Source organism: Cyprinus carpio, chromosome A8 (genome assembly GCF_018340385.1).
Source record: "Cyprinus carpio isolate SPL01 chromosome A8, ASM1834038v1, whole genome shotgun sequence".
Taxonomy (NCBI): domain Eukaryota; kingdom Metazoa; phylum Chordata; class Actinopteri; order Cypriniformes; family Cyprinidae; genus Cyprinus; species Cyprinus carpio.
Genome location: NC_056579.1, coordinates 22649651 through 22670134, shown reverse-complemented (window position 1 = coordinate 22670134; position 20484 = coordinate 22649651). Strand labels below are relative to the sequence as shown.

General features: G+C 36.4%; 1 protein-coding gene across 1 annotated transcript; it reads right to left on the bottom strand.

The window, feature by feature from the left end:
* Nucleotides 1–358: 358 nt before the first annotated feature.
* sypb (synaptophysin b) lies at nt 359–20460 on the bottom strand. The gene is given in 9 exon segments (XM_042762833.1): nt 359–867; nt 5222–5378; nt 5381–5389; nt 5526–5664; nt 6853–7044; nt 8082–8280; nt 10274–10398; nt 18159–18224; nt 20310–20460. Coding segments are annotated over 8 exon segments (888 nt in total). The 5' UTR covers nt 20328–20460; the 3' UTR covers nt 359–867; nt 5222–5238.
* Nucleotides 20461–20484: the final 24 nt, after the last annotated feature.

Sequence of the window (20484 nt, the reverse complement as noted above, 5' to 3'; positions counted from 1 at the left end):
AAATAAAAGGAAATAAATCTCGTGCATGTACATCTGTACTTCCTGTTTCACTTTGTTCTTTAGTTTTTTTCTAGTGTTACTCAGTTTCTCTCCCTACCAGTTTTAACTAAGACTACTGACTTTTGTTAACACTTTTAGTAGTGACTGACACATAACTGTTATACTATTTAATCTTTGCGCTCTCATAAACCTTAAAAGAAAGTTTCACACAAATAAAAAAAGAAAAACATTAAATAGGAGGTTTAAGGTCAGTACTGTGGGTTGAATGATGAAGGAGGATAATATATAAAAAAATTTAAACACAACTAAAATAAACAAAAAACAGACAAACACATTTATTATAATATTAATATCACACACACACACACACACACACACACACACACACACACACACACACACACACAAGCGACAGTTAAATTCACAATACAGCATATCTATTTAAATATAATTCAGATTTACATCACACAGACAAACACATTTATTATAATATTAATATAATTCATATAATTAATTCAAACAGCTCCCCGTATGTAGCATATACATATATATATATATCATAGGTTTCATTCATTTTTTGGTAGCATATTCAAGTTTTTACTCATCACAATAGGACAGATGATCTCCTGCTGGATTCAATGTGACAGACAGTATGTTGAAATCAGGATCCTCACTTCCTCTTGGGTCCAAAGCATTTTCTCCTGGCTATGATTTAGTAACAACCCTGCTAACATTTCTTAAATGTGCTTTAGCCCTCACCCACCCCTTCCCTTTAAACCCACTGCTCATACAGAAAGACTGAAAAGAGAGGAAACATAGCTAGTATTTCCATGCTGGCTGATCACATGACTGTCCTCTTGCTGTGATCTATAAAGAAGACACATGTTTAAATGTTTACAATTTTTATCCATGAAAATGTGTAAAAAAGTTTAAACAAAAATATATAAACAGGTAAAATGTATTTTAAAAACCATGTGGCTATGTACATGGCATATTTTATTTTTGCAGTATGCAGCATGTGTACTATGCGCAATGTAAGTTCAGCCAAAGTCCCTCTAAGGCAAGTCGTGTAACCAAATTTCAAATGTCTCTTGGCATGCAAATCCATCTCCTAAATCTCTCTAAATGTGCAAACACAAAACCCACCAATTTTTAAAATTAAAAAACATAAAATAAACCAAGTTTAAGATTAAATTTCATATTTGAAATGACCAATGAAATCTGACAAGTCTCATAAATGTTGTTTCTAATGCATTAAAAAAGCTTATTTTTCAGGCTAGACCAGCCAGTGTGCATGCGAAGTCCTAAGCGCACATCTCCGAATGCTGTTTCTATAGCAACCGGGACTTCTAACGGCAGCTACAGCTGACTTTACCGATTAGCGATTGGTTCTTTTACTCCGAAGGCGGGCCTTTGTTCGATAGAGCAGCCATATTGAGCTTTGCATTTTCCCCCATTCAAAACTATACGAGTGACACTACTTGGCCATTCTACTGTACAGTCTTAGGTTTAGCATACTGGACATTCCCTTAGAAGCCAAATATAAACCAGCAAAACAACAAAGTTTTATTCTTTTACAATTACTATTGCCCACCCTGTTAAAATCCACTCTGTAGTTGTGTATCGGCCCCCAGGTCAACTGGGTAATTTCTTGGAGGAGTTGGATGTGCTACTCTCAAACTTCCCTGAGGTACTACTCGTTGAATTCCACCAATAAAACCCCAGGCTGCTGACTTCAACACTCTGCTTGCCTCATTTTACCTCAAGCGAGTGTCTACTATGGCTACCCGCAAATCAGGTAACCAATTGGACTTTATCTACACATGCTACTGATCCACTGTCCACACGTAAGTTACTCTGTTGCACACCTCAGACCACATTCTCTTTATCTCTCATCCTCATCACTTTAACCTCAAACTGACTCCTGACACAACACACACTCCTCCAAAGGTCACCATTCAGCGTAACCTACGCTTACACTCATCTCGCCTATCTTCTATGGTTTCATCTTCACTTCCTTCGCCCTCTCAGGTTTTAGCACTGGACACTAACACACTTTGCTCCACTCTAACATCTTACTTAGACAACTTTTGCCCTCTTTCATCCAGACCAGCACGCACCACCCCCTTTGGCCCCTGGCTTTCCTATGTTCTCTGTAAACTTTGCTCTAGGCTCAGGGCTGCAGAGAGGAAGTGGCGTAAATCAAAAAACTCTACTGACCTTAGTTTGTTTCAGTCACTCCTCTCTTCCTTCTCTGCAAATGTCTCCACTGCCAAATCGACATACTATCACAACAAAATTAACAATTGCTCTGACTCTCGTACACTTTTCAAAACCTTCTCTTCTCTCTCCTCCTTCTCTTCACTCTCGGAGGCAGATGTTTCCAAACGTATCCTTTCCAATCATCCCACTACCTTCTTCAGGCCATTTCACTTATCCCCTTCACTTTCACCACGGCTTCTTCAGGCCATTTCGTGCTCTTCAGTTATACTTGCGCTCACGAGTGACTCAAATTATGAACACCTCTCTTCACACTGGGTACATTTCCCACAGCATTTAAGCAGGCCTTGAGTAAAACCCCACTGTTTAAAAACACCTCTCTATAACATCCAGCACTTTTAAAAAAACCTACAGACAGCCAATCCCTTCTTCCATTCATTGCAAAGACACTTGAGCGGGTTGTGTTCAACCAACTCTCTATGTTTCTCGCACAGAACAACGTCCTGGACAACAACCAATCTGGCTATAAAGGCAGCCACTCAACTGAGACTGCCTTGCTCTTGATTACTGAAGCCTTGAGACTGGCAAGAGCAGCATCCAAATCCTCAGTTTTCATATTGCTGGATCTGTCTGCTGCTTTTGACACAGTTAACCACCAGATCCTCCTCTCCACCCTCATGAAGGTGGAGGTTTCTAAGTCACAACTTCTTGCTACTGGGGTTCCTCAGGGCTCAGTGCTTGGACCACTTCTCTTCTCCATTTACATGACGTCATTAGGATCTGTCATTCAGAAATATGGCTTTTTCTATCATTCCTATGCTGATTACACTCAACTCTACTTCTCATTCCAACCTGATGATCCTGACGGGAGCTGTTCGCATTGCAACCTACCACAACCCATTCCAGGACCTTCAACTCAACCTTGCTAAGACAGAACTGCTCGTGGTCTCATCCAACACAGAACTTCATCACAACTTCTCTATACAGCTAGGTTCATCAACCACAACTCCTTCCAGGACAGCCAGGAACCTTGGGAGTTGTGTTTGATGATCAGTTAAGCTTCACAGACCCTATTGCTATAACGGCCCAGTCCTGTAGATTTGCCTTATACGACATTAGGAAGATTAGACCCTTCCTATCAGAGTTGGCCACACAACTCCTTGTCCAAGCTCTTGCTCTCCAGACTGCACTATTGTAATGCAATGCTCTTGGGGGGCCTTCCGGCATGTACCATCAAGCCTCTGCAACTGATACAGAATGCAGCAGCGAGAGTGGTCTTCAATGAGTCAAAGAAAGCCCACATCCTTCATCAGTTTGCACTGGCTGATAATAGCCGCTCACATCAGATTCAAGATACTGATGTTTGCCTACAAGACAACTACTAACTCTTCTCCAATATACCTAAACTCACTTGATCAGACTTATGCACCCTCCAGAATCTTGCGTTCTGCAAGTGAACGCCTCATGGTGCCGTCCCAGAGATGCACAAAATCACTCTCACAGACCTTTTCCTGAACTGTTCCCAGCTGGTGGAACGACTTGCCTTTCTCAATTCGAGCAGCCGAGTCTTAAGCTATTTTCAAAAAACATCTAAAGACACATCTTTTTCTTCAGCACCTGACCACTTAATACTATAATTAATAATATTTAATAATAATAACATAATTAATACTATTCTATTCTTTTCTGTTCTAATTTTTTTTTTTCTAATTTATAGTAAAAAAAAAGAACTTGCTATGTGTACTGTGCTAGACTAACTGAGACTTGACACATCACTTGTATACTGTTGCTCTCTCTGTGGTCTGATTGCTTCCATTGTTCTCCTCAATTGTTAGTCACTTTGGATAAAATCTTCTGCTTAATGATTAAATGTAAATGTAAATGTATAAATAGACACAAATCACAAATATAAACATTGTCATTCAAAAGTTTGTGATCAGTAAAATGTATTAAAGGCAATTAGATGCATTAAACTGATCAAAAGTGTCAGTAAAGACTTTTATAATGTTACAAAAGATTTCGGTTTCAAATAAACACAGTTCTTTTGAACTTTCTGTTCATTAAAAATCCTGAGGAAATGTATCACAATTTCAACAAAAATAATGAAGCAGCACAAGTGTTTTCACCAGTGGTAATAATCATAAATATTTATTGAGCAGCAAATCAGCATATTAGAATGATTTCTGAAGAATACTGTGTCTTGAGTAATGATGCTGAAAATTCAGCTATTCATCTTTCAAAAACATAAAAAAAAAACTGACCCCAAACTTTGAATAGTAGTGTAAAATTTAAAATATTACCCCTTTAAAAATGTTGATTGTAAACCTAAAAACATTTATATGTCATCAGTGAACTGACCTTAACTGAAAAATTGACTGTTTGTTATTGTCCTCTTGCATTACTGGCAAACTATTTTCCCGTTTGACACTGTAAAGCTGCTTTGACACGATCTGTATTGAATAAAGTGCTATACAGGGCCGGATTAACAATAGGACTGGGTCCAAGCAAGGGCCCTTGGGCTATATATATATATATATATGTGTGTGTGTGTGTGTGTGTGTGTGTGTGTGTGTGTGTAGGGAGCAATAGAAGAAAAAAAAACTCTGACTTTGAAAATCTGTGACTTTTTTTGTTTAAAAAATATTCAATACAATTATTAAAAAAAGTTATAATTTAAAACGATTTCAAATGAATACAAGAAGAAAAAAAAACTCTGATTGTGCATATTTTTTCTGTAACTAATAAAATAAGTAAATTTGTGTTACTGATGGTGTGAATCTTTTTACAAACAATCAGATGTTCTTGATTCCACTGATGCACAAGATTCATTAAAAGCTAGAGAACATGATCATCATGATCAACACAAACTTGTGGAGTTCATGGAGATTGAGCACTGCTATCATTAAGAAAATAACAAATACATGGTGATTTTTTTTTTTTTTTTTTTTTTTAAACAGAATTTTACATGTGTCATGTTCGGTTTCAGGGCTTGTTCACTCACCAGTGCAGAGCTTGAGCTCACATCTCATTGGAGAAGGAGGTGGGCTCACCCTGACCATACTGGTTGTACCCTCCGCCTTCGTATCCACCGCCCTGCTGGCTGTAGTCGGGCTGGTACCCGCTCTGAGAGCTCGCGTAAGGGTCCTGGCCATGACCTCTTGTCCATAGCCTAGAAAAATACATTTAAAGGAGAATATAGTTAAGTTTTGACTGTCATAAACTAACTTAACTTCATCATAAATGTTTATAACAGCTACAAAAAAACTTGCTGACATTAACTTATGGACTGTGACTGTAATGCCCACCTTGGCCGAAGGAGTCTGGTGCTGGCTGCTTCTCTCCTGAGGGCATGTAAGTGCCGGCAAAGGCTGCAACCCAGCCGGTTTCCTTTAAGACAAACCACAGGTTTCCTGCCCACAGCACCACATTACAGAAGCCAAACGCCTGCGGGAAACACAGAAATCAGCCAAATAGTTATTTGCACATATGCATTCATTTGTGTACCCAAATATATCTACATCCTGTTTCACCTGATAAGACTAAACGTGACTAACCAAGTGTGGTTCACACTGATTTTATCACTGGACGTGATTTAAACTATTTTTAGTTCTAGCAGGCATTGCCCTAGTAGTATTGGTAATCTGTATAACTGGCCATGACTTTTTAAAGTCTGATCACAAATAAGATTCATTGCAGATAAAAAATCTAAAAATAAAAATCTATTTTGATATTTTGACTGGTTTCCTTGCCATTAAAAATTAACATTGTGGAGGGACAAAACATTGCTAGCTTGCATTTCAATGTTTAATCAACAGATTAATCAATGTCATGGATCAAGATTGAATCACTGTCTGTTAACTTATTATTAACTAGCATTATTTATATACTACTATAGTATTTATTAACTTAAATTTTTATACTTTCAGTTTGAATTTTGTTTTTAGTTTAAATTTTGTACATTTTTGAATGTGATTTTGTCATTTTTATTAGTTTAATATATATATATATATATATATATATATATATATATATATCTATATATAATTTTTTTTTTCTTTCAGTTTTAGTTTTAGTAAATTTACTTTACCTAAACTTATTTTATTTCATTTAGGTGCCAAGGCAGCTTTTCTAATTTGTTTATTTTTTAAAAGTTTTTCATTATTTATAATATAGTTTTTCAATATTTATAATATCTTTTAGCTTTATTTCTATTAACTTTAACAATTTTTAATTGTTTTAGTTTAAGTTAACAATAACAACTCTGTTCACTGTTGAATTTTGCAAATCGAATTAATGTTGATAATGCAACATTGTTTTAACGTCTTTTTATCATGGCTGAATTAAAATTCCATCATTGATTTATACAGGTAAGTATTTTTTATCCTTTTTAGAACCATTTAGCATGAAATGTTAAATGAAACAACAGCTTACATTATTTTAACCACATTTCTGCATTGAAGTTTGGTAACATTCTGGCTGGGTTTGTATATAGCAGGGCTCATCAAGGAGTCACATCATCTCGTCATTCCACATAATGCTGAACCGGTCTCAACTGCCCACGTGTCATCGTGAAATTCCAGAAACACATTTAATATATGTGCATCATGAGAGGGTTAAAGTGTCTGAACCCACCACAGATGTGTTTAGGCCGGACACCACGGGCTCATGGATTTCTTCGCAGCGGTTTTCCTCGTGGTCACACGCAGGGATGAGGTCGATGATCTCATCAGGGTCAGTGGCACTCTTCACATCTGAGAGACCTTTGGCCCACGCCGCTGAACTCACCAACCACATAAAGGTAAAAATAGCTGTCACCACAAAATCCTGTAGAACGTCAAAAACACAATTATATTTCAGATTTTGTAATTGATAAATTATTGGAATACACATCATCATTGCATTTTAATGGGTTACATAAGATTCAATTAATTAAAAATAATTAAGCTTTCACTGCCATCCTGTTATACTGTCACATTTTCCCCTTTAAAAATAATCTTTCTGACATAAAATGTAAAGAGAAAGACAAGACATCATTTTTTACTGCAAGGCTCAAACAGAGGCAAGGTTTTCTTACAGTTCCAGTATTTCACTCTGTTTGCACTTTCATCAAGCTCATTAGCTTTCCATAATTAATATGCCTTAAAGTCATAGTGATCACTCTATTAAAGGAAAAATATTATGCTTGGCACAAACGTAAGAATACTGACTGTAAATAATGTGGTGGGTGCAATGCCATTTGTTAGTTAAGGCTGTTAGACATCTACACTGATCTTCAGTCTCATAACATTATATTTTAAGTGCAACAGTGTTGATAAAACATCCAAGATGTAGATGTGTTTGTATCTTCATCAGATTTGAGGAAATGTAGCATTGCATCACTTGCTCACCAACGGATCCTTTGCAGTGAATGGGTGCCGTCAGAATGAGAGTCCAAACAGCTGATAAAAACCGTATTTTGTGAAGTGAAAAACTTTGGATTTGTTTCTTACAAACATGCCGCTTTTCACTTCACAAGTCATTAGCTGATGGACTGGAGTGGTGTGGATTACTTGTGATGTTTTATCAGCTGTTTGGACTCTCATTCTGACGGCACCCATTCACTGCAGAGCATTCATTGTTGAGCAAGTGATGTAATGCTACATTTCTCCAAATCTGTTCCCATGGAGAAACAAACTCATCTACATCTTGAATGGCCCGAGAGTGAGTAAATTTTCAGCAAATTTCATTTTTGGGTGAACTATTCCTTTCATGGACCTGAGCTAACATGAACTAACAATTAACTAATAATTAACCAATTAATGAATAACATTAAGATACATAACAATTGTGCTTCACAGGATGTTGACTGCAAGAAGACTCACAGCCTGAGCTCCTCTGTTTCCCTCACGGTATTTCTCCAGGAGGAAGATGTACACAGAAATGGCTGCCATTGAATAAAGGAAGGAAAAGACACCAATGGTGACAAAGAACTCAGCAGAGGAAGAGTGGTCTCCCACCAGAAACAGACGTTCAGGCTCCGGCCCTTTACACGTAGGAGCATCAAACCATACCTGGTGCAGTCTGTGGAGAAAGACTTCTGGTTAATGTCTGTCAGAAGTTGTATTCGTTGACCAGAGTATGAGAGTGTGTGTGCATGTTCATTCAAGCTAATTCATTTGAATGAGTTTTTAAAAAAGACAATTTAAACCCTTCTTAAGCAGTGGCGCCTGCAGCTTAACAGCTGTGTGTACCACGAATGCTCTGACTAACCAGAGAAGTGTTTTCCCTGCCAGTATTTCTGCAGTTATTATGTGTATGTCCCGTATTTCTTTTGATGGCTATCATTTGTAATTTAATTCTTTGGAGTAGGTTGTTTTTTTTTCAATAGGGTATGGCCTTTTTCACTGGAGGAAGCGTTATTATGGATAATGGACTTGTATTTTGGCCAGAAGCAATGGTTTAAAGTTAAAACACATTAATGATGGATTTGTTTCTTACAAACATGAAGCTTTTCACTTCACAAGACATTAACTGATGGACTGGAGTGATTCACAGCAACTCAATAATCACTATCATCTTTTTATCATCTCATTATAATGGCACCCATTCACCACACATTCAATACAGAGGATCTATTAGTGAGAAAGTGATGTAATGATAAATTCTGATGTAATGTGATGCAAGTGATGTAATGCTCTCCAAATCTGTTCTCATGAAGAAACAAACTCATCTACATCTTGGATTGCCTTGAGTGAATAAATTGTCAACTAATTTTAATTTTTGGGTGAACTTGTTATGCTTGTTAACTTGTTGCTGCCTGCCCTGACCAGTGCCTGTTATCAAGATTACTCATTTTGTCTTGCCTTTGGGAATTGTTGTTTTCTGGTGTTTGACCTTGTCCACGCTCTTTCATATAAAGCCTGCATTTGGATCCCCAACTCCGTTGCCGCACTTCTCTGTTACAGAACTATTCCATTAAAATTTCTCTAGAGATACATTCATTCTGATCAGGTGTACCGTTCCTCTCACTGATAGTTTGGTCTAAAGTGTGAAATAGGCTGCATTTACACTGGCACAAAAATCTGATTTTTTTTATTTTTTTCGAAACCGATCTGAACCACTTTCTAAATGTGGTTTTAAATCAGACACATATCCGATATCTGGACATCCAACCTATGTCTAAACACTCATATCTGATTCCCTGCAGAACTCCCAATGCGAAGGCGACACGTTTGCCAGACATGCATGGACTTTGCACATTCAGGAGCTGGTTTTCAAGCCCTGCCCCGTGAACTTTATAAATACAACAGCTTTGCTACTTAAAGCTACATAATATTTCTTAGCAATTATGTGATCATTTTCTTTTTCGCAAGCTTCACACTAGCTCTCTCTCTCTCTCTCTCTCGCTCTCTCTCTCTTCTCTCCCTAATTCATTAGAATTCATTTAAATTATTTCATCTTGCCAATACTTTATTTCACTAAAGAATTCCACTTCTAACGTGCTGAAGATAAAATAGCCTAACAAATGAAAATTACCGTTATTTTCCATTATTTATCCGTTCATTCAGATTTTGTGCTGCAGAACATCCATGACAGCTGTGTCCATGCTGGCAAATAATAATGGCCACTTGACATGAATTATATAAATTATTTTAATAGCACGGCCATTCAAAACCCGAGGGTCTACCATATGCATAGTAAAGTGATCACTGACTATCATTTTGGGTGGGAATCATGTAAACACAGATATCAGTTACTAGTCATGTCTAAAAGTGAATGTAAACATACAGGTCAAAAAAATCGTATATGGTCAAAAGATTGGATCTGTGCATTAAGACTTGCAGTGTAAATGCAGCCATAGTTGCATGAATTCTAAATATACTCTTAAGAATACTTAAGAGTTGAATGACCTTTTTTAGTGTTGTTTTTGCAAAAATAACTAAATAAAATTAAATTAAAGGTGTGTTTCGAACCATTATTTCTTATATATTTATTTTTTTATTTGCTTATATAATCTAAATATTTGCATCCAGATCTGGATCTGATTGGACAGGAATGGCAGTGGGACACTGACCTGAACGGGTAGCCAAACTCAACCTCAATGTTCAGGTCACTCTCTGTGCGGTTCTTACACTCCACGCTCAGACGTAACTCTCCAGAGTAACCGCCACAGGTGGCGAACGCGAAGATGGCAAAGAACTGAGAAGGAGAAAGAGAGTCAGTTACACTGAATACATGTGTAGAATGGCAGCTAGCATTAAAACAGGTGTCCTAAAAATGCTCATGTACAATAGATTATTATAATAAATATCTTTCACTGTGTTTGTACAAGCAGCAGTATAAATCAATGTAATATTATAGTTCGAGGCGTAATCTTTTCGTTATATTATGTTTTATCATATAATGATGTTACGTCCCTAGGCGTAATTTTGTTGTTGTATTTTGTGTTATCTGTGCGGGATTTGATTATTGCTGATATGTTGATTTCAGTTTGTCTTTGCAGTTTTTTGTTTTCTGTCTCTCTCTCTCTCTCTCTCTTCTGTGTAAAAGCGTAATGAAGATCAGCTGGTCCTAGTTGTCATCAATCACTTGGTTGCTCTGATTGGCTGCTGGAGGGAGAGCTTGTGGATAAAGCTGGAGACTTCATCTGAAGTGGTGCCCTTCTTGGCCTCTGCTGTTGCTGGAGACTTCTTTGCCTGCCCCAGACCGTAGTGTGTTGATTGTCTGTTTGCGTTGTTGTTGGGGTATACAATTTGAAACTCTGTAGAGTTGTTGTACACCAGTAAACTCCTAAGGTGACCCTTAAGTTGAATGTTTATTTTTGGAGCAGTAGGGAGGAGGATGCCATTTCTTTTATTGTCCATGTTTTCACCTGTTTTTGGTTAGAAAGGGAGTAAGGTAAGACTTTTGTTGTTTATTTTGAATTTTATTTTGAGAGATTAGAAAGTACCCCTCTTGTAAGTTAGATCTGTTATGTTTGTTGTTTTGGCCTGGTCCCCTCCTGAAGTTTTTTTCTGTGCATAGTTTTCCTTGGAACTTGTTAAATAAACCAATCTTCTAGACTGTGCTGAAAGTCTGTGTGATTCTCTGTGGAGTGCTGGACAGGAGAGGAGATCTCCAGGTGGCTGGTAGAAGAGTTGTCTTCTCTACCTTGTTCATAAATTTCCTTGTTCCAACAAACAATGACCATACACACTGCATTATAGCTCATACTGTTCTAATATATAATGATCTGTCACACTGCATTATAGCTCATATTTCGAAAAATGTCAAATGGAGAAAAGATGGCAAATTCTATATATATGAAAAATATTTCCATATGTACTCTATATATAGTGTATGGCTGAAAAAGCTGAATTTTCAGCATCATTCCTCCAGTCTTCAGTGTTTACTATTGTCAGTGCTGAAAACAAACATTCTTACTAATTATTTTTAAAAAAAAAAAAAAAAAACCAAAAAAAAAATTATATCAATAAAAAAAAAAAAATACAATACCATTCAAAAGTTTAGAGTAAGTTAAAAAAAGACAGAAATGAATACTTCTATTTAACAAGGATGCATTAAAGGGATAGTTCACCCTAAAATGAAAATTCTGTCATTAATTCCTCACCCTCATGTTGTTTCGAACCCGTGAGACCTTCGTTCATCTTCAGAACATAAATTAAGACATTTTTGATGAAATCCAAGAGCTTTCTGACCCTCCATAGACAGGGAACTACCACGTTCAAGATCCAGAAAGGTAGTAAGGACATCGATAAAATAGTCCATGTGACATCAGTGGTTCAACCTTAATGTTATGAAGTAGGGATGCACCGATAGAATTTTTTGGGGCCGATACTGATTTGAACAAACACTTATTGGCTGATTCCGATACCGATATTTGTCACTTCCTCTCTTATTTGAAATTTTGGCATCAAAGTAGATAGTGTTTTGATCATGTTTTAAATCAGCAAAGTTCAAAATCACCTGCATTAAATTATACTAGCAGTTTTATTGCTGCAACACCAAATGAACATGGGTTGGATCCATTTAACATTTAGCAGGCCTACAGTACATAAATACAACAGAACAAAGATACATATTAAATAAACAGTGATTTTTATGTAGGTTTAACAGTTTTCAGGTACAGAAATAAAGTAAACAAATGTAAAATAACACCTCACTATATAAATTCAACTAATTATAATCCTTTATTGTAACAGACTTTATTATTAATCTTCTAATTTGTTTTTGTATACATTTTAATATTTTTTGAAAGTTTAAATATGTATGAGATCTCCTTTGTCTTTTGTAATTTGATTAGCATTAAAGTGCAGGCAGCAGCGCTAGAATTATGGAACAGACATTAGGCCTATACAGCTCAGTACCTTTATGCAGTTAATTAAATAAACCATCGGTTTGTTATATCGGCCTTTTTCCTTATATAGCCGATATGCCGATGGTTGTAAATTGAGGAAAAGTTGGCCGATAAATATCGGCAGCCGATACATCGGTGCATCTCTATTATGAAGCTACGAGAATACTTTCTGTGTGCAAAGAAAGCAAAAATAATGACTTTATTCAACTATTTCTTCTCTTCCGTGTCAGTCTTAGATGCACATTCACAAGAGTACTACGACACATGCGTGTGATGATGCTGCTGACGCAGGAGCCGGCATTCTGACGCAGAACATGCATGCAGTGCGGCTTGTTTCTAAGCAGAGGAATACACACGCATGCATTGTGGTATTCTCGTAGCTTCATAACATTAAGGTTGAACCACTGATGTCACATGGACTATTTTATCGATGTCCTTACTACCTTTCTGGATCTTGAATGTGGTAGTTCCCTTGCTGTCTATGCAGGGTCAGAAAGCTCTTGGATTTCATCAAAAATATCTTAATTTGTGTTCCAAAGATGAACGAAGGTCTTACAGGTTCGGAACGACGCGAGGGTGAGGAATTAATGACATCATTTTTATTTTTGGGTGAACTATCTCTTTAAATTGATATCTCTTGAATTGAGGCAGTAAAGACATTATTTTATAATGTTAGAAAAGTTTAATATTTCAAATAAATGCTGTTCTTTTGAACTTTCTATACATCAAAGAATCCTAGAAAAAATTTATCACAGTTTCCAATATGAAGCAGTTTTTGAACTGCTGAAATGGATGCTGTAACTCTTTTCAACATTGATAATAATAGGAAATGTCATGCAAGACAGCTAAGCTTATTAGCTTAGCACAATGCAAGCCGGATAGGAAATGTAAATTCTTCAAAATGATACACACTATCCATCAAAAGTTTGGTGTATGTAAGATTTTTTATGTTTTTGAAAGAAAAAAATTTCTTACACTCACCAAGGCTGCATTAACAATACATTAAAACAATAATAATGTGAAATATTATTACAATTTAAAATGACTGTTTTCTATTTGAATATTTGTTCATATGTGAATGAGTAAAAGTTTCATTCCTGTGATCAAAACTGAATTTAACAAATATTTCCACATATACTCTATATATAGTGTATGGCTGAAAATTATGGCAAAGCTGCATCATTTCTCCAGTCTTCAGTGTCACATAATCATTCAGAAACCAATCTAATATGCTGATTTGCTGCTCAAGAAACATTTATTATCATAAATGTTGGAAACAGTTATGCTCCTTCATATTTTTGTGGAAATTATCAATAATTTCAAGATTCTCTGATGAAGAGAAAGTACAAAAGAACAGCATTTATCTGAAACAGAAATCTTTTGTAACATTTTAAAAGTATTTGCTGTCACTTTTAAACAATTTTAATGTATCTTTGCTGAGTAAAAGTATTTAAAAATCTTACTGACCCTGATTTTGAATATTGAAATCATATATTTAATAAAAATATGGTTTCAGACATTTCACTTGTAAAATTCTAATTAAATATATCAAGAAAAAGAAAGGAGTTATATTTTAAAATATAAAATAGAGAGAAAATACAGAGTGATACAGTAAATTATAGAGTGGTTTTATGATATGATTGACCATCTGCCATATCACACCACTGACGGTTCTCACCCTTTCCTCTGCTACCCAATCAGATGCACTGCTGACACAAGCATACTAGTGCAAAGTGTTGCACCTGTTGTCATGGATGATACTTAGCAAATGAGATGAGGTGACAAACATGAGGCATTAAGAAACTGTCACAATAATGTTAGTGAATGGATTGGAATTTAAGCAGTAATTACAGAACATCTAGCATTAGCACAACGTCACAATGGTGCAGGCACATGCTCACACACACACACACACACACACACACACACACACACACACACACACACACAGATTAGTTGGTCGGAGTATTTTTACCACACCCTCCCTTCACTGCAGGAAGATCCGATTGAATAGACAATCCGGCTATTAATCTTACCGAGGTGCTTCACCATCTGTCACTACACACGCTGTGCCGATCTACTACATGTCACTCTGCGCACACATTTACACACAAACACACAAACACACACATAAGCTCTGTTCTCAAACCTAGTGAGCTGCCTCACGTCCTACACTAGCAGCATCCAAACAATCACGGACAAAAGGACTGATCTGGATCACTCTGTCTATACAGACAGAGACTCTACATGACACAAGTAGCACTCTGCATGCAATTTATTTAAAGTCATGATGAAATCAAAATTCACAATTCTTATTCTCTTATGGGATTCATTACACATGGTTTATCCATGCATATCATATCATCAGGCACGTGCACACATAGACATCAAAGGGCGCTTGAGCACCTGCCTTTTTCTTCCTCGAGAGAAAGTGCCCTTTTTTCTGGGGAGTTTTTTTTTTTTTTTTTTTTTTTTAAATATTAAGAAATTAATCTATGTATATATGTGTGTGTTTCTGTTTGCGCACAGCTTTCTTGCTCAAACAAATAAAGAAACTAAATATCTGGTCACGGGGCGGGAAATGTTGAGCTCTGTTGAGTTCCGATGCCTTTCTCCCCTCCGTGTCTCCGTGCAGCACAGCAGTGTAGCACACATTGATCGGCACATCACAGACAGACAGAGAGCCGCAGAAGTGAACCCTCCCTCCCTGTCCAGTTGTGTTTGTCTTGGTGTGGAGGTGAGTGGTGATGAACAACAGACTAAGGCAAATATAGTTCAAAAAATGTCTTGCTAACAGCCATGACTCAGCTACCATGTAATAAGTTAGCCAAAGTGTAGCTAAGACAATATATCATGGGCATACAGGCTAACTTAATGGAGAAACGTGTGCAGTAATGTAATTATACAACACTGTGAACTGATTATTTTGTAGACATCTGTTGAAAAATGAAACAACATGAAACAATTGGGTGAGTGTGAGGGAATTAAAATAAATTGGTATTTCAGAGTTGTGTTAATATATTTAACGTTTTGTTTAGAAATAAATTGAAATAAATATGAGAAGTGCCTTTTTTTCCACTTGAGCCCCTGCCCCTCAAAATGTCTGTGCACGTCACTGCATATCATTATTTTATTTTTATTCATGTGCCCTCCACATCTCTTCTCTTCTCTTGATGACATGTTTAGTGGCATGCAGCAACCTGTCAATTCTATAAGATTGCACCAATAGAGTGCATTAGTGCCTGCCCACTTTTTCAGCAGCGCTGGTTCTGGAAGTATTGTTTCTGTTCATTTTTCCCATAGGGACATAAAAAGTCTTTGTTAAAGCATTATCAGCCACGACCCAAAATCAAGCATCTACAAAGTAAAATAACATATGTTAACTTAATTGTAAAATGTGTGTGTGTTCGTGTCTGTGTGTGTGTATATATATATATATAGTGCTGGGCAACGATTAATCGCGATTAACCACATCCAAAATAAAGGTTTTTGTTTACATAGTATATGTATATATATATATATATATATATATATATATATATATATATATATGTGTGTGTTTGTGTGTGTGTGTGTGTGTGTGTCAGACCAAAAGTTTTATATATATATATATATATATATATATATACACACACACACACACACACACACACACACAAATATTAAAGTATTTTGATAGCATAAAAAGACTGACTCATTTGCAGTGCTTCATGGCAGTAGGCGGAACTAAAGATAACTTTTGGTGCACTTTGCTGCAACTTTCTGATTGGTGGAATATTCTGCACAGCATCATGGGTAATGTGGTATTTCACCATGAATTTCGGTTCACGATTATTAAAAAAAGTAAGCTGAAAAAATGTGGTCTGACAGTTACAGAAGCAAATACCATCGATTATCAACCTCACAGTGGGTCTGTCTGTAAAGGTTTATAAGTTCTGGAACCCGACTCTTCTGCTCTAAAGCAAAGGACAATGATCCAACGATCCAATCAATTTCCGATGGACCAAATTAAATCCCACCCTACATTTTTGTTGGATGTACACTTCCTATGCATATCCTTTGTTACTAAGCTATTGGAGTGCACTCTAATAAGCATTAAATGCACTTTCATTGTTACTGACATTTTTTATATATTTTGTGAACAAGTGAACATTTTGTAAATCTTTTGTGTTCCACGGAATCAAGAAATTCATTCAGGTTTGGAACAGCGTGAGGGTGAGTAAATGATGATAACATTTGGGTAAACTATCCATTTGGAGTACACAAATACACAAAATGGATCAATGACATGGATCAGAATTGTTTCACTGCTGAATTTAGCTTGTTGATTCACAACACTGTCAACGTCTTGCTTTTCAGCGTGGCAGAATTACAATTTCAGCATCGATTTATTAACATTTTGTTAACCTTTTTACAGCAATTTAGCATTAAACAATGTTTCAATGTTTTTACCGGCAATGAAACAAAAACATACTTTTAGTTCAACCACATTTCAAGGTTGAAGGTGTGTCACGTGCTGGCTGGTAAGTAAACAAGTCCATTTTTAATTACATTATAGTAATTTAATTACATATCAGTAATTATTTACAGTGACTGCCTAACTTCTGTGCAACCTGTGAATCTCTGTACACAAATAGTCACTGGCATAATATGGCACAAGCACCAGATGTAATGGACACAACACTTCATTATCCTGGGCTGTCTGCGTGTCTCAGGAAATGAAATGGGTTATTACTTGCACTGAGTGATTATATTCATTAGAAGGCAACAGGACTGAGAAAAAATAAGATAAAGTATATCACACAATCATTTTGCATTAATAAAGGTGCAAGGGCTACTACTTTATTTGTAGTATATATTGAAAAAATAAATAAAAAAAGTAATTTAATTTCCAAAAAATAAAACAAGAATCAAAGCATTCAATAGGAATTTCAGATCCAGTAGGATCTTATTTGATTCCTAGAAACCTACTGGATATTGTGAACTCAACTTCATTTGTACTGGAATAAAACATGAAATCCCAGAGAGAGCTTTAGCTGTTTTCAAATCCCCACAGATTTTCTTTTAATTCTTTTTGATACACAGATATTTTATCCAGCTGCTTCAGTTAGGAACACCTAAAGGCAAATGCACTTTACAACTTCAAACATACACAAACACACACTTTTGTAAGCTCACATGCTTTCGAAAGATACCGGAGCACTTGAAATCTTACAACCATAGAAGATTAATAACGGACAGCCTTGATTTCCTAGACCTCGTGACTGTAAACTAGCGTCAGGTTCCTCTCTGAGCGCCGGTTACATAAGCAGCAGCGACTGTTCACAGCCTCCCACGCAAGCTGTTCACAACCCATGTGCATGTGCTGTGTTTACTGCCAGCTATAATTGAGAGAATTTAGATTTGCACTTCTTGTAAGAAAATACCAGTGCTTTCAGTAAAACTGCAGTCTTACAAAGTTGCAAACCCAAATATCTAAAGATAAACTACAGTTTTGTAGAAGGAAATAATATGAAGGAAAGAAAAAAGAAAAAGGCATTCTTTTTTTAAAAAATAGCAAGATAAAAAAAAAAAACACCTAGCAAGGTCTGTAGTTACTCACCCATTGTAAGACTTTAATAAATCCTAATGGCTGTTTGAAGACTGTGAACTGCCCGGTGGCGACCAGCTAAAAAATAAATACATAATATCAGCAACAAAACGTACAGCTATAAAGACCATGATAAGTAAAATGAGTACATAATTGAGTACACTTTAGCATACCTTTTAAAAAGAGTACTTATTATGGATATAACATACTTTAAAAGAATATGCAGTACAGAGTGACCTGATGTTTTCAGACACTTAAATGCATGCTAACTGCAAGTAAATGAAAATGTACTGTAGTATAAATTTGTATTTAAACTATAATAACCACAATTAGAGTGGCTTTAAATAGGACTTTACATGTAATTTCAAAATAATTTCTATCGTCTTTGAAATATGGTTAAAGTGTGCTGCTGAATGTACTGACTAAACTAAAATATACTTTAATGTCACTTCTATTGAAACGTGTATGTCGTGTATTTAAACATATTTATAATTACATAATTGTAATCATGAAGTTGCAGTTTAGTACATTAAAAATATTTTAACTTCAAATGTAAATCAAATAACACACTACAGTTAAAATTATAAACAAGTACTGTACACGTGCTTTAGTATATTAATCAACGCATCAAAATAAGTTTACTTCTGTATAGCACAACAAGAGTTTATTAAAACATAATGACTTAAAATGTACTTTAATGTCAAAATTTTAAACGTGTACTTAGCCATCAAAGTGAACTCTCTATAAATACACTTAACCTTATTTTTTCAATAATATTATATTATTTTCAAGTAGTTTTTTTTTTTCCAAATATATTTATAGGATTTGAAGTACAGTACATTACAATTGCACATTCAGTAGAATTAAGCGCACTTCTTAAATATCTATCTATTTATCTACAGTCTCTATATGTCTGTCTGTGCAATGCATAGAGTGTTTACAGTTTATAACTTCTGCTGAGCACACTGTCACATATTTGAGTGGACATGCACAATGCAGGTATGTTGCATTTGGCTCCTTTCTCTCGATACACTGTACCAACCTGACCGACCCTGGTGACGTCAGAGCGCCCGCGGGAGGAGAGGGAGACTTTGCAAGCATTAGAATTAGTCAAAGCTGCTTATCTCAACGTTTCCTTTATGAAAGTGCAACTGGCGAGCACATACAGGCCAAAGGCAGATATATCTGACTCGCACAGCGGGCGCAAGGCCAGAGAGCGCGCGAGTGAATGCGGCACGCTGCAGACTGATGCAGCGACGGCGTCGCGATGTCATCTCTCATCTTGCTCTTTAATGCCTGTGCAAACTATATGCCATCTGCAGTAACCCAGTGGGTGATATCCCTGTTCTGTTACGATGTAATAACTGACCAACACTGTCTGGATAAATAGTATTCTGAAGTCCGAATCGTTTGAGCGAATCGGTTCTCTCGAACAGTTTGACTCAAAGAGCTAGTTCACCGAATCGTTTGTGGCGTCGCTCAAAAAGCAGCATTTTAAGTTAATTTTTTTTGTTATATAGATTGTTTATGATTCAATTATGTCTCCCACTAAAAGTTCTCCCTTACACAGTCGAGTCGTTTACGAACTCTGTGGGAATCGGTTCGATTGCATCACTAAAAAGAACCGGTTCAAAAGACGATTCTTTAGCGAATCGGACGTCAGTGTAAATACAGATAAATAGCCCGCAGACGGATCTAGTTCTTTAATGCCTCATCTCACTTATGCATCATGAAAATAAAGACATTGAGCTGTCTGAACAGCAAATTTTGGGTTATGTGAATCATACAGCACCCCGTTTAAAAAATAGTTGCGCATTAGTTCCGTCATTCTCACTAAATATATATCCTGCAGACAAAATACCACCGTCGCAATGCACTGCATAAATCCTAGAGCTATTTAACGGTTTCACGAGAAATGTCTCGAATTGCCAACGGGTTTCTGTAGTGTTTTATTTTGTTTTATTATTATTTTTTTCCCTGAAAGTCTACGAAACGCATCTAGGTATGTACCTTATTTATTTAAACTCCGTTATCCGTGATGTTAAAATCAACGTCGGTCAGTCAAATAACAGCAGGCTGTCTGGTCTACACGCGAATAAGTGCGAGGAGTTTGCAGTAGATTGCAGAATGTATTAGGTGAATAGCTGTGATTGAAAGCCCTACCTGGTTGACAACATCCATTTCGACCGCCTTGTCGCTGAGAAGAGGATCAGACGAGTGGAGGTAGAGCGCCGCTGCATCCGGGTCACCGCAGAACCTCCAAAACACCGCTCACGATAATCTCTCGGTCAAATCCGAGTCATGCTTGTCTGAAGAAATGTGCTTCTTTTTTCAGGAT